Source organism: Suricata suricatta, chromosome 10 (assembly GCF_006229205.1).
Source record: "Suricata suricatta isolate VVHF042 chromosome 10, meerkat_22Aug2017_6uvM2_HiC, whole genome shotgun sequence".
Lineage (NCBI taxonomy): Eukaryota > Metazoa > Chordata > Mammalia > Carnivora > Herpestidae > Suricata > Suricata suricatta.
The window spans coordinates 48,614,501-48,632,401 of record NC_043709.1 but is presented as its reverse complement, the minus strand read 5'-3'; the positions used below and the strand labels follow the sequence as shown (position 1 = coordinate 48,632,401).

Below are 17,901 nucleotides of genomic sequence, written 5' to 3'. Positions count from 1 at the left end.
ACAGAATCTGAAGTAGTAATACTCACTAAATGGATGGATGAAAATTGTCTTCTGTACTCTTCTATTTTGGTGCTTTATACAGTATACTTAAAGCAATGAAATGAATAGTTTCAGTTGTATTATCTTTATTTAACAAAGAAGTTACACTGCCATTCATATTGATAAACATAGCTAATATCAGAGAGGGTTGTCTATTTCTTATAAAGTTCCCAAGACTCCCAAATCTTAATTGTCACTTCCTTAAATTTTCTGTCTTATATTTGGATTATCTTATAGCTGCATGATCACAATCAGTCAAAGAAGGGCTAGTATTTGTTAGAACTCTTTAGACCAATTAGGAAAACAGATCTGCATCATGTGTCCAATGAGATTACTCCTCCCTTGGCCAAATGTATATTTTGCTCTAGACCTATTCCCCATCCCGCCACATCACCCCCACACCACAGCACTGTTTACTTCCTATTTGAATGAACAATTTGATGGATTTAAAAATCTTTTGTTTCAAGGTTCCATCATCCAAACATACTGGAGTTGAGTGCATATTTTACGGAGAGTGAGAAGTTCTGCCTTGTTTATCCATACATGAGAAATGGATCACTTTTTGACAGATTGCAGTGTGTAGTAAGTCAAACCTATTACTTTCCCCAACTCTCTGACCTCATGAAACCCTGAGGGAGCTGCTGAAATCTCCTGAGATCCAGGACGCCAACATGTGTTCACATGAGGTGATGCCAACAACGCGTTTCCCAAGGAAATAGAGGACTTTTCCATGAATTAGTATTTTACTCTTTAAAATGGTTGCATAAATACTTGAGTTATTGTGTGTTGTGCAACACGATGGCCAAAAGACTTGCTGGACCCTTACTCCTTATTGATTCCATCTCTTCAGTGAGTTTACATTAACTACTCTTCTTTCTTAGATAATTTTTATTTGCACAGCTTTACACAAAATACCATTCAATACAAAAGGTAGACATACAGGTGATGCAGACTCCCTAAAGAGAAGAAGGTTGAATCGATGCCTCAATTCCTCATATGTTTGGAAGCTAAGTTTAACAATTCATTCTGAACTGGTTACATTTCAGTGAGGATCAGAATAAAAGCAGATTGTTCTCAATTACCCACACTATTCCACAAATACTTTAAAAATCTTATTTAATGAAGTTTTAAACTTAAGTTACCTTATGAACCATATTTTGATTAAACTAAGGTTAAAATTATTGGGTATTTCCATTGGCTGTAAAAAGGACTAGAATTATGGGTAGTAGAGGAAAACTTACCTTGAACCACAAATAGGTTATGGGAAACCCACCTCACCCTGCCCCACCATCTGCTTCTCTCTAGCATACCTCTGTGTAATGCACACATGTGTGTTTTACTCCCAAACCAACCACTGTTGTCTTTTTAGGGTAACACAGCCCCACTATCTTGGCATATTCGGATCAATGTGTTAATAGGAACCTCCAGAGCCATTCAGTATTTGCACAACACAGAGCCATGTTCGGTCATCTGCGGCAGTGTATCAAGGTAAGTTGTCCCAGAGCTTGGTATGCACCCGAAAGCCCCTTTCAGCATCACAGGAGAGTCATACTTCACGCTCTTTTCTACCTGTAGTTTCCCTGGTATGGATGTGTGTTTAAGGATTAAGAATGCACATCTGTCTTCGGCTCAGGTCAAGATCTCACGGTTCGTGGGTTTGAGCCCCGCGTCGGGCTCTGTGCGGACTGCTAGTTCAGAGTCTGGAGCCTGCTTCAGATTCTGTGTCTCCCTCTCTTTCTGACCCTCCCCCTCTCACACTGCCTCTCTCTCTCTCTCTCTCTCTCAAAAATAAATAAAACATTTTTTAAAAATTAAAAAATAAAAAAAGAATGTGCATCTAAGTATTTAAAAATCTTACTTTTTAAATTTTTTTCTTTTTTTACTTATTTTTTATTTTTTGTTTTGAGAGAGAGAACAAGAGAAGGGCAGAGAGAGAGAGGGAGAAAGAATCCCAAGCAGGCTCTGCCATGCCAGCACAGAGCCTGATGCAGGGCTTGAACTCACGAACTGTGACATCATGACCTGAGCCAAAATCGAGAGTCAGACACAACCAGCAGAGTCATCCAGGCGCCCCCAAAATCTTACTTTTTTTTTAGTGCAGTATAATTGACATACGATATCCAATTAATTTCAGGTGTACCTTCTAGTGATTTGATATTTGTCTATGAATGAAAATTCTGTCTACCCAATTTCAAAAGCTACATTTATATTGCCAAAGGGAGAGTTTATATAATCTTTGGGAATTACTAATGAATGACGTAGGATAGACAGCTTTGCGTATTTTATTGATTATACCGGACACTAAACTTTGAAGTGAACCTGTGTTAATCTCACTTTTTTCCTTTTAAATGAAGTTTAAGGAAAGGCTAAGTGCTTGTCCGGGGATTCCCAGCAAGGTAACAGCAATAGACAGTAGACAGTGATTAAAATTCTTTGTCCCTGAGTCCCCACTGTCTTGCTGATACCACTGAGCCTGCAGCCCCCTAGTGTTACATCTGGGACTGGCCAAGCAGTGACTCTGGTGTTCATTTTTGAGACATGAGAAAATTAGAAGCAACATCTTCCATCTTTCTTTTTCTTCAGTAACCTCAAGAATCTTTCAGCCAGAGAGTAGATGCGCTGTAACAAAATTCCCCTGGTGAATTTTTCCTGTGTGCCCTTCATCTTGAATCTGTTCAAAAGTAGGTAAAGACACCTTGGTGGAGGAGCAGGGATGACTGAATTTAATAGGTTGCTGCCTTTTCTGAACCATCGCCTGGTATCTTGCAGAAGCTTCTAGTGTGCTTTGGAGTTGGGCAAAAGAGGAGCCGATGGCTTACTTCTTTATTTTTCTGGTGAAATGAACTCCAAATAAAAAGATTAGATTTTTACTTAGTCCTGGGGGGCCCTAGGGGAAACCACCCATAGATGTCTGCTCCTGGGGCAGTGTGGTCATTCATCAACGCTAGTGGCCCCATAGAATCAGCACAAAGTGGGTGCTCCCTCACGGGACCCGGGACAAAGAAAGATACCAGCGAAGGAGTCAGGGGTCTGTTCTGAAGGGCTGAAGTGGTCACTCTCAACCTGAAGGAGTCCTTCCACCCACCTTACCACCAGCTCAGCATCACAGGGCTCAAATATATTTACTCTGAGAAAATAGATAAACATCTGGAGGTTTGCTGAATATATTCTTCCTTTGGTTTAGACTTAAAGTGAATATAGCTTATTTTCTGTCCCAAGCAGTAATACATCAATATTATTAATTTCCCTTTTGTGTGACTGAGTTCATCACATCCTTTCCTGGAAGCAGAACTTGATAGGAGAGAGGGGTGAGAAGCCAGAGAGTGTCAAGGTTCTGATACTTTGTGGGCTAGGGGACAGGGAAGACTACCAACTGGGAATTTGGAGGGGGATGGTGACGGAAGGTTACAGGTCCAGCCTCTGCTTGTGTCCAAGGTTGTCCTCAGCTTTGGATGTGCCCTGCCGGCATCTCTCTCCAGGGATCAGGGAGAGCTCAGGTGTGGCCCTGAAAACCCGCTTTCTCGTTCTGGATAGGTGCTTTCACGCAGGCTCCCAGGAAATATGCTCAGAGGAGATATTTGCCTGCAGTGGGTTTTTTAGAGTGCTCTCAGGAACAACAGAAGTAAGGGAAGGATGGAGGAAGGCAGAATCGGGCAATTGGAGAAATTGAGCTGGGATACAGTAGGGGGACAATTGAGTGGGAGGGGGACACAAACATTCTGTCCGTAGCGTTCACCTCTACCATTACTTTATTGTGTTTGAAAAGCAGACCTCCACACTAAGCTCTATTTTAAGAAAATCACTTCTGTGTTAACATATGGTTATTGCACATTTGGAAAATCATGTTTATTTTAGTTAACAAATATTTATGGAACACCTGTTGAATGCAGGGCATTGTATTAGACCACATGGGGTAGATGTGGGTGACCATAGTCTTGTCCTTGAAGGTTCAACCTGGTGATCAGAGATATAACACAAACCCAGAAAAGATATAGTGCAACAGTAAAGATGCTCAGTGGTGGCCTGGTCTGAGAAGGCTTGCTCTCATTACAGAGTTCCAAGCCCAGTCTTTGAGGCAGTGAGCCATGGCAGTGGATTGGTTGAAAGAAGGGGAGAGAATAGTCCTAGTGGAGGCAATAATTTGTTCAAGGGAAAGAGTCAAGTAAAGAGTTGCCAAGTATATAAGGAAAGCAAAACAAATGGATTAACTAGAGAAGAAGAAACAAGATTGGAGAAGGAAAGGTCTCCTGGAAAGGGTGAGGAATGTGGTGGTCAGGGGTGCAATGGGCTTGCGTGCCAACCAGGCTGAGGACCTGGGTAAGATAAGTGAGGCTCTTACGAGGGACTCTGAGGCTTTTCTGGCACCATAGGTGGGAACAGATAGGTTCTGGAGTCTCTTAGGAGGCCATTTCTTCCAGGCCAGTATCTCAGGTACTTGTCTGGATGGGGCTGATTATAAAATTTCAGCAACACTGCAAGATGCAGAGTGCCCAACAGTATTACAGATAAAGAGCACCAAGAGAGACCTGGTCAGAGACAGAGGATTTCACAGAACAGGCAGGATTGAACTAGAAATGTGCTAACGATGTATTTTTTTTTTTTTTTTTTTTTTGGTTGGTGAAGGGACTGCTGCTGATTGTTGCCTTTTTGGCTTTTCTGATGCGTTCGAGGACTCAAACATAACCATCTGTAGACTGTGCCCAGCCGGGCACTTGTCAAGGTGTGGAGTTCCAGGGCTGTGGGCATTTCTTTGAGATTGTGGTTTCATAGGGCTCTTCAGTGTGTGTGTCCCTGTCTGTTCCAGAGCAAATCAGCCCTTTCTACAGCCAGTGCACTCTTGGCCTTTCTGCTGAGTTTGCCAGCACAGATGTTAATTAGTACCAGCTATAACAGTAGATTCCTCCCCTTTCCTTTGGTGATGTGTGCACCTGTTCGCTAGAAACTAGCACGAAACCAACTCATTTCGTTCAGGGCACTGAACATCTGACGGTAATGACATTCAGCCTCCAGCAGGCTTGACCAAATGTGAATTGACTGACCCAGATCACCCTCCCAAATCTTTTAAATGAATTCTTCACTTTGCTCTGAACTTGGGCCTCCTTGATTCTTGGTCCCTGTTTGTATAGCCTGGTGCTTTCAGGAAGGTCTAAGATTCCTATTCTTCTACCCGCATCAAATTAATTTTCTCATTCTTTGGAAGGAAAGGCAGCTTTTAGGGGAGGTGTCATTTTCATTATCACGGCCCTGATAATTGGCTCAAAAAAGGACATTGCAAAATATGTTCAGCGACGACTTTTTCTATGACTAAGTCAGGGCTCTGTTTCTGATGGAGTAAGAAATGGAATCTTTATTGTCTTTTTTGGACTTCAGACTGATGAATCATAGGAGAATTTGTCACACATCATTTGACATGACTAAATAATGTTAATAGTATAAAATAACATGGACAATGTGCATAAAGTGAGATTAAGGGGCCAAATTGGGGGCACCTGGGTGGTTCACTTGGTTAAGGGTCCGACTTTGGCTCAAGTCATATCTCGTGGCTTATGGGTTTGAGCCCTGCATCAGGCTCTGTGCTGACAGCTCAGAGCCTGGAGTCTGCGTCAGATTCTGTGTCTCCCTCTCTCTCTGCCCCTCCGCTTCTGGCACTCTGTCTCTCTCAAAAATAAACATTATATTTTTTAAAGGACAAATTGAACTAGTGTACAGTATAGTTATAACTTTTAGAATTACAAATTCATGAATTATGAAAAAGATTAAAATATACTTAGATCTATCTATTTACTTACTATTTATTTAGATGGAGACTATGGCTTTTTATTTAATGGTTTATTTTTTTACTTCTATTTCATGCATTAGAATTTTTTATATAAGGATTATGTTCTACTCTTAAAAGAAAAGTCCTTGTCTGGAACCTGGCAGGTGAACACTGAACCTTCTCCCAGGGTTGTGGACATGAAGTGAGATAACATACGTAAAGCACAGCCCAAGACTTGGCAATAAGATTAATTCGTCCCACTTCATGGGGACTCTTCCTTTTGCCTTCAAGTGTCTCATCCAGCCTGTCCTTGGACCCTTGCACAGCGTGTTGTCAGCACTCCATTTGGGTCCAGCTCTAACGATGAGAATGCCATTTATTTTGATCTAAAACCTGTCTTCCTGTGAGTCACCCGTGAACCATCATTGTGCCACTACAATTATCTATAGCGACCCGAAGAAGAGATAAACTCCATTTTACTTTTGGTTTGTCATCAACAGTTTCTTCATCTTTTATGAGTAGCTGAATAAAAAGACATTTCTTTCAGTTAACTGTAGTAAATTGAAAGAGTAGCAAATGGAAAAAGGAGGTTAGACTGTAGTCCTGCCTCTGCCATTAACAAGCTGTTTTGCAAAAAACAAGTCATTTCAACTATGTGGGCTCATTTACCTCCTCTGAAAAGGAAGCTGAGGACAAAGGCAAATCAGCTTCATCTCACATTCCATCGTTGATTGATTGGTAATGACTTCCCACCTGCAGTGTTGAAAGAGAACCTGTGGTGGGTGCTTTCTCAACTCAATTAGTGATGTCTGCCAAGAAAATGGAATGCTGCTTTGGCAGCATTTGGGCCATGTATTTGCCATATGCAGAGTGGTCTGGGGCCACTTATGGTTTCAAATTTTCTTAATTAACCAATTGATTATATCAACAAATGTTTGCGTGGTATCTTCTATAGACTCAACATTATGCTTATGTAAACAACATAAGCTGGTCTCTCTGAGGAGGTGCCACATGGCATAGTGCGCGCTGTGCAGTGGGAACTTGGAAAAGGGAGTATCACTGGAATTCAGAGCAGTGGAATGAAAACTTCATGCAGGAAGTGACTCTTAGACTGAACTGAGGATTCAAATGAAAATAAGGGAGGGAGGAGTACTTTGCAGGTGAGGGGAACAGTATAAGCAAAGCTCCGAAACAGTAATAAGCACCATCTATCCGGACAGCACTGCTAAGTGCCGGGGCGTTCAGGGAAGCTGACAGGCTGTGGACAGACTAAGGAGCTCTGTGAAAGCCAGCCAGGCTAAAGACCTGACAAAAAAAGCCCAATGAATAATTTACTCCTCCCAACAACCCTGAGTTTGTGCATCATTGGTCTTACCTCAATGTGACAGAGGAGGAAGCTAACACTGAAGTTTGTGATCTGCCTCTGTTCCGTGTCTGTAGATGGGAAGGGAGGTGGGGTTCCATGTTTGTGTGGGGTCAACAATCATAGTCTTTTTAGGCAATTGAGCGTTCCTGGCCTGGATTCCTGGGATCATGTTGGTTTCATGGGCAGAGACAGGGAAACTGGGCAGGAGAAGAGAACATAACTAACTAGTATGTGCAAATTGGGAAGGAAGTGTTTACGTTGGACTCCTAGTGGAAAAGGCGGTAGGCAGTAGACTTTGAGGGGAGATTAGGCCTGGTCTGCATTCCGAATCTTCGTCTTGTTCAAGCAGTGAGAATAAAAAGTCTTCTAAGGAGACACTGTCAAGGATGCAGCTGGAGAACACCCAAGGAGGAAGCCAAGACCACATTTCAAAGGTATTTTCAAGAAGTCTGGTGGTTTAGTTAGCCCAAATATGTCTTAGTAATTTGAACTCTTCAAAGAGAATGTTAGAAAAACAAAATTCATTTCCAGATGGTGGAATTTAAGGAGGAAAAGGATTTAAAGAAAAGAATCTTGAAGAGTTGAAGTCTCTGGTCTTGGCAAAAGACCCTCACATTTTTATTTGGGAAACGAAGATGTTTTTGAATTATAGGATCACATAAAAGCATCTGAAAGCAGTAAACCTTCTTGTTATTTCCATACCATCCCTTAGCTAGCTTAATTGTTTTCACATTTATGAACGATTTTAAATTGAAATGCATTTTATCCTCGACATTTTTCATCCTAGGCATTCATTCCTGTTAATGTTTCCAAAGCCAAGATAATCTCAGTGAACATTTCTAACGTTTCCTATAAGATCATGTTCTCTCTTCAGCATTGCCATGTGTCCCCTGCCAAGTGAAACAGACTTTCATATGAGGGAGGTGGTCTAGGAAAGAAAGGAAGGAAAAAGTCATATGCCTAAAAATGAATTTTTAAAAGGGAAATCGATCAGAGATGTATGGTGGCAGTGGAGTGTGTGGAGAATCCCCTTTGTGAGGGACTAGAAACACTGAGTGGTTTGGAGGGAGGCTTCCTTCCTCCCAGCCCCTTCTTCCCACAGTAACACCCTTTTCTGATGACCCAAACCCCGCCTTCCTTTACCCCCCACACCTGCTGTGTGAGGCTAGGACTCCCACTTAGCATTTAGTGGGAATGCAAAGCCTGTTTGACTGACTGCTTGATTGGTTAATTAGCAAGTCTCCTCTCCCTACTCCAGTCCCCTCCCTGTAAAAACCTACTTTTGTTTTTCAGAAATATTGTAGATATAAACAATTTTCTCCCAGAGTTTCCTATTTCCCCCAGTGTCTCCCTTCTTCTAAAATTGCCAAATAAGTTCATCATTTCTAAGGGATGCTGGCACAATGAAATGTTTCATACATTTAAATTTCTCCTATTAATTTTGTTTACCACCACAGTCCCTAAACCCCAACATTTATTTATTTATACACATGGGTGCATACATGCATGCACATGCATATACCCAACAATTCTTTTTCTCTCTCCATACTCTTAGAGTACCTGGAAATGTTACTTTATGCAGGTCTCTCCAGAACATCTCTGGAACTATTTTGAAACTCAACGGATGCCCTAAACCGATTAAGCCAATGATCCTCAGATCTCCAGGGTCATCCTGCCACCTCCTGTACCTTTCTTACTTCAGATTGGTGCCTTGAACTTCTAGAGATACCCAGCCAAGTTTCTTGGGATTTTAAGGTGGGGTATAGGATAGACAAAGGCCAGCCTCATCCTTCACAGTGTATTTCCAGACCCTTCCAGTGTGTCAGCGCTCTGAATACATTTTCTCATTTAATCTTGAAAGGACCCTAAGAGGTAAGCATTCTCAGATCTTTTTACCCACAAGGAAACTGAGCCTGAGGGAAGTTGTGCTAGTTTGGTTAGAGATGAAATTTCATATTTAAAGCAGGAATACCTCTTATTGGCTGGGCCTTTGATACTGAGAGCCTAGGACTCATAAGTCACCAATAAAGCAATAACAAGCTTTAATACTGTCTCTGAATCCTGCCTGGGTTCAATGGAAAAGAGAAGGCTGTACAATCTGAGGGGGAATAAAGGGCCTCAGCTTCCTCAGATGCACTGCTTGCTGAAGTGGGGGGAGGGGCCATGCATGCCCTTTTCCAGTAACCAGTAGGTTCCCTGAGAAGCTGGATCTTGCCTCATCTGGTGAGGGGTGTCCTGGTGTCACAACAGTAGTGACACAAACTGCAAGATGTCCTGTTGCCTCAGGCTGTCAGGAAGAGGCCAACAGGTCTTCTTTATCTCTGGGGTCAATTGGTTGGACTCTAGACTTTTCCAGAGAATGCTGGGTACTCCAGACTGGGTTACTAGACACCAATAACTCTGCCTACAATCCTTCAAAAATATGCATTTTTAAAAAACCAGTCGTATGCTTACATGTGACATGTTTATTTTCACTTAAAATTCTGCATTATAGTCCAGGTGTATCATCACGCTCTTTATTTATATTTTTGGCCTAAGGGCTTTGACTAGATCAGGAAAAAAAAAAAGACTGGTGGGCAGAGAAAGCAATTCTTATAGCCTTGGGGTGACTCAGGCCCCAAAAAGAATTGTGCTGGAGACCCTGGCAGAAGAGAGATAAAGCATGTTCGTCCCCAGAGTCAGGATACAAATTGACCGCCTTGTGCAGTAGGATCTCCTCCGTGTACCTCCACTGACCCTTCTACTAAAAGAATTCTCTAGAAAGGGGATGGTCTGTGTTACTGTAAGTAGCTTTGTGGAAAAGAATATAAGTAGCTTGTAGAAACACTAAATTGAAGGTGTGGGCCGTGACATGTTTCTCATCTGGGTCTTTGGTAAGCACCACAGCCAGCAAGCTGCCCTTTTGTTTCATTACATTGTTATCTGATTGTAGTTCCTTTACGTTCTCTTTCTTGTATTAGTCTGTTTTTACCCCCCTAAGATAAAGTACTCCCTCGACCTGCGTGATAGTTGAAGGCAGGGTATGAATGTTCTATTGGAGGCTGTAGCAGGGGAAAGAACTAAGGTAGAACTCATTGTTCAGGGGGCTTTTGCAATTCCTACTTTCTTAAAGGAGGACATTCTCCTTCCTCAGCTATTACTAACTTATTTAGCAGGGAGTAAGTCACTGGACGAAATTCATGCGACGCGCTGCAGTCTGCTGGTAAACAACTGGTCTCCTCAGTAGATATCACCATGAAAAGTGTCAGCGCAGTGCCCTGGGGCAATTTCACTTTCTTGCTGGTGGCCTCTCACTGACCCAAAGTCCGCTGTGGGGTTTATTGTGTCACACATTGTGGTTACCCGCTCTCCCTAAGCCTTTCAGAAGCTTGAGTCACCAACTGCTGAGAGCTTCCCACTAGTTTCGCTGAGGCTCAATTAAAGGGGTTAGAGGACGGTTTTGTTTTTGTTGCTTGTTATTTTTTCTTCTTTTGTGCTTAGAAAAGACCCCTTCTTTGGCAAATTCAGCTTTTTGCATCCTCATGGGTGTAGCATTTAACATTTTTTTAATGTTTATTTGAGAGAGAGAGAGCAGGGGAGGGTCAGAGAGACAGGGGGGCAGAGGATCTGAAGTGGGCTCTGCACCACGCGGACAGCAGCAAGCTCAGTGCGGGGCTCAAACCCACAAACTGCGAGATCATGACATGAGCCCAACTGGAATGGCTCAACTGCTCAACCCCTGAGCCAGCCAGGTGCCCCAGGTCTAACATTTTAAGTTACGATTTTATACCATCTTTCGAGCTGGAGTTGAGAAGGAAGAGGGTTCGATGTGTGACACTGAAACTCTGGCATCCAGAGCTTTTGTGTGCCCCTATGCTGAAATAAAGTGTGGGGGGAGGGTTTGGGGGTGTATGCAGAAGAGAGCATGGCTGTCAGTGCAGCAGGAGCTGGAGGGGCACAAGTTTGGGTCCTGGTCATGGGACCTAATGACCTCTCTGCCCATCTCACCTCCTGGCACTAAATACCCACCACTCCGAAGGGATCAGGAGATCTCAGAAGCGCCTGCCTTGATTAGAATTGAAGTGTACACATACCTGTGGAAGAAGTAATTGTGAACGAAGTGTCTGTTCTCACTTAGAGCTGGAGAGAAGGTAGGATTTGGCTCTAGGGGATTCCTCATCTTCACAGGTTTGTCGGGGTGGTCGTCACTGTTTTCCAAATGGGATGGAGGATGAGTGACAGAGAGGTGTGGGACCCAGGCTGGCCTTGGAAGCTGCCAGGTTTGGAATAAATGGAGAGAAAAGACAAGACAAGGAGAAAACTGAGGACTGTGATTATTGATTCAAGTGTGGAGGGGTAGGCCTTCTCTGAGTTTCTCCTCATAAGTGCAAGGATCACACCAGAGGTAATGGCCCCAGGACTGATACATGAGGTGGGCTCTTTGGATTTTGCCATTCTCCTGCCACCGTTAAAGGACAAGAGTGATGTAAAATATAGAACATGTTCTCTATCCTTAAAGGGCCCTGAGGAATCTCTTCATTTTGTCTGTTGTCAGTTTAGTTCTAGACAAAGTCTGGATTAGAATTCTTTTTTTTTTTTTAACATTTTGTTTATTTTTGATACAGAGAGAGACAGAGCATGAGAGGGGGAGGGGCAGAGAGAGAAGGAGACACAGAATCTGAAGCAGGCTCCAGGCTCTGAGCTAGTGTCAGCACAGAGCCTGACGCGGGGCTCGAATCCATGAACGTGAGATCTGACCTGAGCCGAAGCCGGAGGCTTAACCAACTGAGCCACCCAGGCGCCCCTGGATTAGAATTCTTAAAGGCCTTTGAATCCTCAAAACAGAACTAGGAGTCTGAATACTCTGAATGTTTAGAACACCTGCAATTCAGACCCATGCAACTAGGGTCTGCCTGTTGGCCAACTTGTACAGGGACAGCAAGGACTTCTGGAACTTTTGTAAGATTCGCTATTCGTTTAGGATTAAGAATTTCTTATTTTTCTCCTCTGGCTATTTTTTTTTTTGAGAGAGAGAGAGAGAGAGAGAGAAACAGAAAGACAGAAAGAGAACACAAAACAGGAAAGGGGAAGAGAGAAAGGGAGACACAGAATCTAAAGCAGGCTCTAGGCTCTGAGCTGTCAGCACAGAGCCCGATATGGGACTTGAACTCATGAACCGTGAGACATGACCTGAACCAAAGTTGGACACTCAACTGACTGAGATTACTGCTTTTAATAACAATGTGTAGTACTTCAAATATGCCACTTGGCATTTTTGGAAGCTTTGGTCTCAAAGGACAAAGAACAAGCTCTGAATAGGCCTAAGCAAAACTGAGACATAGATTACTTTCTCTTGGCCTACCCACCTCTTTTATCAGTATCCTTCTGCTCTCTCCGGATTAATTACTAATTTTCATCTTACCTACTATTTATTGACCATTACTGTATACCAGATAGTAGGCTACTTATATTCCCCTTATCAGTTCTGTGAGTTCTCTTGTTTGCCTCATTTCACATGTGAGGCAAACGACATTGGGGCTTAGGGGGTGAAGTAATCCGTCAACCATCACAGAGCCAGGGAAGGGCAGAGCTGGGACTCACGTGAAATGCACTGGCTTCCTTTTCTATCCCTGCTGTGACAGCCCTTTGATGGTAAGTGTAAGCTGAGGCTTACTGTCAGCCAAGATATTAAGTGATTATTTAGGATTTATGGGACAAGTAGCTAAAACCGACTTGAAGCACTTTGTCTTTACCTCGGCAGATATTTATATTTTAAATAAGGCTCAAAGACATTTTTGCCCTTAGTCCATAGAGAGTCATAGAGATGGGACAATAGAGAAGCACTGTCCTTACGGCAGGGGCTACCAAACATCCTTCACATGGCGGCAGGTTAGTGGCTCTCTGCTGACCAGCCAGGCACGCCACAGCACATCTCTGTGCACATACCAAGTACTTGATTGCTAGCTGGCTACAACCCAGGTAGCGTTCTCATTGTGCATCGGAAGAGCATTAGGAAAGCTGCTTTTGTTAATTTTCATTCCTCCTATTGACAAAGCGTCAGCTTTATCCACCAACTCCCTTATGTAGCTATGAATTTGAAAAGCCCACCGTTCCTCAGTCAGATTTTCATCTTCGAGTTTTATATAGTACTTGTATTTATACTTTAAGAAACATGGGAAATTCCCTCATGGAAAATTATGTACTGCTGTGTGTTGTCAGTGTTTGGAATTAACCAGATATGAGGGTACACATGCCATTTCATGTTTCACCGGCATGCCTTTATGATGTTTAATGTCTTGTTTGTCCTTGATTACAATTTCAGTGCAAACATACTTTTGGATGATCAGTTTGAAGCCAAACTGACTGATTTTGGCCTGGCACACTTCCGACCCCACCTGGAACATCAGAACTCTACCATAAGCATGACCAGCAGCAGCACTAAACATCGGTGGTATATGCCTGAAGAGTATATCAGACAGGGCAAGCTCTCCATAAAAACGGACATCTATAGCTTTGGAATTGTAAGTGCCAAGTACCAGTCACCAAAGGAGGGAAGTTTATCAACAGAAAGTCTCTAAATTCTAAGAAATTTTTTAAGGGCTTTAATGTTTAGACCTATTGATTTCCTGTTACTCAATGTCTCATACATTAATCTCATGTAAATGGTCAAATAATAAAGTATAGAGTCATTGACTAGAAAAAACTACATTGTCAAGGTTAACATTAATTGTGTGTATTTTTTAACATATGTAGCTGATTCTATATATTCCCTATAGGTAATAATGGAAGTTCTGACAGGTTGTAAAGTGGTGTTAGATGATCCAAAGCATATCCAGCTGGTAAGAATCATCTTCATCTCTGCACCCATTTCTTGGTCATTATTCTGGATAGAGTTCTAAAAGACAAATTTTTCTTCTTCTTGTTCTAGAGAGATCTCCTTATGGAATTGATGGAGAAGAGAGGACTCGATTCATGTCTTTCATTCCTAGATAGAAAAGTGCCTCCGTGTCCTCGGAATTTTTCTGCCAAGCTATTCTCTTTGGCGGGCCAGTGTGCTACCACGCGGGCAAAGTTAAGGCCATCGATGGATGAAGTATGTACACATGGTTTTATTCAAAGCCAAGCCCACAGAACCATGGAAAATCTAAATTGGATACATTGTATCTAAGTAAATTCTTTATCAATGAGGCAAATCCAGCCCCTAACACAGAATTCTAACCTAATAGATTGTTTTTCCAAGTCACCAAGTCACAGTCTTTGGTACTCTGGTAGACGTCATTATTGGGTGGGATCAGAGCACCAGAAAAACTTTAATGAAAATACATAAGTGGGTAGTTTGGAGAGAATTGTGTTCAGCCTTCATTAAGAGATCTGGTCCATTAAAAACGTGGTCCTTATTTCCCCTATTGATTTTTTAAATATACCCATCAGTTTAATCATCCATTCATTTATTTGTTTATTTGTTAGACAAATATTTAGCTAGTGCCTACTTTGCATGTGCCAGACTTGTACTGGGAGCCGAGGGCACAACAGTTAATCAAGATACAGTTGCTGCTCTCAGGCTCACAGTCCAGCGTGAGAGTCAGGTCAGTAAACATGGCATCAGGGTGGGTGGAAGCCCAGGCCAATTGGGAGCGTATACTTAGAATACATACCAGCCTGTGGAAGTCAAGGAAGCTTCTTGTGGAGGTGACAGCTGTGCTATAGTCTGAAGAACAGGGTGAATTTAGACAGCAGTAAGAACAGAAGGGCACTTTAGTCAGAGAGTATCTATACATGCAAAGGTCGGAGGTGATGGATTCTATGGCACTAATGCTAAAGGTAGTTCATGGAAGTGGGAGGAAAAACTGGAGTGCTTAAAATAATAGGAAGTTCCAGATGGTGTAGGGACATGAATTCCATTCTGGTAGTCTGGGTTTAATCCTGAGTTTACTGTAGAACCATGGAGGGATTTTAAACAAGAGGTCAACATAATCGGAATTAGAAAGAACACTGGCCTGGGAATCAGGAGAGCTATATTCAAGGCCTGACACCACCAGGAAGAGCTATCTGACTTATGACTCGAAATCCTGAGCCCAAAATGAGCTATGAGATGTATAGTGGAAGACTAATGGAATTGGGAGCCATATCTGAGGTCAAGCAACGGATCTGCTCCTTACTGGCTAGTGATATTTATTCCCTTTTCTGAGCCTCAGCTTTATTATCTGTAAAATGAGAAGAATAATATTGTTTGTACAGATTAAAAGAGGGAATGGGTGTGAAAACACTTTGTAAATAGTAAAGCTCTTTAAATGTATTTTTTAAAAAGTACGTGTGTATGTAACGGTATGTTACTTGCTCTTTTAAATCAGGTCAACAGCTCTCAATTTGGGCTGCATATCCAGATCATCTGAGAAGTTTTTAAAATACAGATTCCTGGGCCCCATCTCCATATTTTTTTAAGTATCAATTTTTAGGCTGGGGTCTAGGGATCTGAATTTTAAGAAAGCCCCTGTAGGTAATTCTGCAGGTAATTCTGGCATTGGAGAATTACAGATTGAGTTCCCCGTACCTTGGTCCTTTCCAGTACTCCACGTGTTAAGGTTGAAGTAAAAAATGTACAGAGAGTCATTCAAGATCAGAGAGTAGCTGATGGCAAATCTAGGCCTAAAGTCAGGTCTCTTGATATTTATTTCAGTGCAGTTTCTTTTATACTTTGCTTCAAGTCTCTGAACGTACTCATTAAAATGGAAGGGTCTAGCTAATCTTTAATACCTTCTCATTCAAAACTATTGTTGAAGTTATTTCATGAAAACAAGAGACTATTCCATAATCAGTAGACAGAAAAAAGGTGAAAGGAGAGGTTATTTAAGCTTAACTCAATCAATGTTTGTTTGCTTCTTGGTTAACTAGGTCCGAACTACTCTTGAAAGTACTCAAGCCTGTTTGTATTTTGCTGAGGACCCTCCTACCTCATTAAAGTCCTTCAGGTGTCCTTCCCCTCTATTCTTGGATAATGTACCAAGTATTCCAGTGGAAGATGATGAAAGCCAGAATAATGATTCACACCCTCATGATAAAGGTTTGAGAAAAGATAGACCGACTCCAAGAGTTCCATTCGAATGCAGCCAGTCTGAGGTTACATTTCTGGGCTTTGACAGAAAGACCGTGGGTGAGAGAAATGAGGATGCTTGCAACATGCCCAGTTCTTCTTGCAAAGAAAGTTGGTCTGCAAAGTATGCAGCTCTATCCCAGGACCCAAGGGCCTATGGAACAGATCTGGACCCCTCTGTGGAAGCTCCAGGCCATTCTCACAGGAGCAGACCAGAGGAGACAAGCTGTTCCTTCGAATTTTCCTGGAATGAATATGAACAGTATAAAAAGGAATCAATTTCACCAGAAGATGAAGAAGAAAGCAAGTATTGCTAAGGCACTGAGTACAGGTATCATCTTGGGAAAACATTGTTACCATAAGTAATGCTAAAAGGGATATAGATGATGAGTTTGGGTGCTGCAGATCTACAATCTGGACAATTCTATTTCTTCCTTCCCAACTCCCAAAACAGAGTGGCTCAAACCTAGGCTATCTGAGAGCCATTCAAAATTACTTAAGATCATGAGCTGTGACTTTAGACAAACAAAACCTACCAACAAGGAACTAGATTCTACTGTCTTCTCCATCATCATCAACATGAGCCCTAGTGCCTCCAGTCTGCTAAGTACGTTCAGTTCAGTTAGATACCATTGTTCAGTTTGGCTTGCTTGCAAAGGTTATAGGAAGTGGCTAACTTGTAAATGTTAACAGATGCTTTTTTAAAGAATTACTTTTGTGTTTATCTTAATTAAACCTTAGTATTTTTCTGTTCCTCCCTGTCAAGCTTGTCTGTCTGAAAATGAGCTAGATTCACACTTGACTATGACATGTTCTGTGTAGAGAGAGGATTCTTGCCCAAGATCTGTACTTCTGTAATTTAAACTCATAGGATAGTTTATCACATATCATATAATTGTTGGCTATTATTATAATTTTTTATAAACCTAGAGACCTATTATATCCTGAGTAGAATGTATGTGATTTTAATCAAGTAGTTTTTGTTTCTGAGAAAATGGAGGCTCACAAGGGCCTAAGTTAGCTTTTTGTTTATTTCCTGTACCTTCCAACTCTGTTCCTTTACTCTTGCTATTTACTGGGTCTCCCCCTGTTGAACTTGTACCCAGGCCTTCAATGCCCAGCAGAATTGCCTTTTCCAGGAAGCTCCTCTACTGTCCAGCCAGAAGTCCTCACTTCCTCAGCATTTCCATAACATTGGTTTTGCATTTCTATTTCATACTTGTTACTTTCTCAACTGTACCAAAGTTGCCTGTGCCATTTTTCTCTCTCTTACTAGATTGTAAATTACCTGTATTAATTTCCTATTGTTGCTAGAACGAATCATGACATATTCAGTGGGTTAAAACAATATAAACTGGGTTGCCTGGCTGGCTCAGTCAGTAGAGTATCCAACTCCTGATGTTGGAGTCATGAGTTCAAGCCCCATGTTGGGTGAGATTACTTAAGAGAAAACAACAACAACAATATAAGGTAGTTATTTTACAGTTGTGGAGGTCAGAAGTCCTTGGCCCTAGGGGAGAATACGTTTGCATTCTTTGACTCATGGCCTCTTCCCCTCCAGCCTCAAGGCCAGCAATGTAGCATTTTTGAATCTAGATTTCTCTTTCTTTCTTTGGCCTTTTCTTCATCACCTCTTTCTCTTCCTTTGTCCTTCTGTCCCTCATAAGG

At 42.0% G+C, this 17,901-nt stretch overlaps 1 protein-coding gene across 2 annotated transcripts in view; it reads left to right on the top strand.

The window, feature by feature from the left end:
- The window catches only part of IRAK3 (interleukin 1 receptor associated kinase 3), a 36,358-nt gene extending 19,371 nt beyond the window's left edge, over positions 1-16,987 (top strand). For both annotated transcript variants that reach the window (XM_029954575.1, XM_029954576.1), the window contains exons 7-12: positions 507-621; positions 1,409-1,527; positions 13,465-13,663; positions 13,919-13,981; positions 14,071-14,235; positions 16,035-16,987. In XM_029954575.1, coding sequence (XP_029810435.1) covers positions 507-621; positions 1,409-1,527; positions 13,465-13,663; positions 13,919-13,981; positions 14,071-14,235; positions 16,035-16,550 — 1,177 coding nt within the window. In that variant the 3' untranslated portion in view covers positions 16,551-16,987. The remainder of the gene's footprint in view (positions 1-506; positions 622-1,408; positions 1,528-13,464; positions 13,664-13,918; positions 13,982-14,070; positions 14,236-16,034) is intronic.
- The last annotated feature ends 914 nt before the right edge of the window (positions 16,988-17,901 follow it).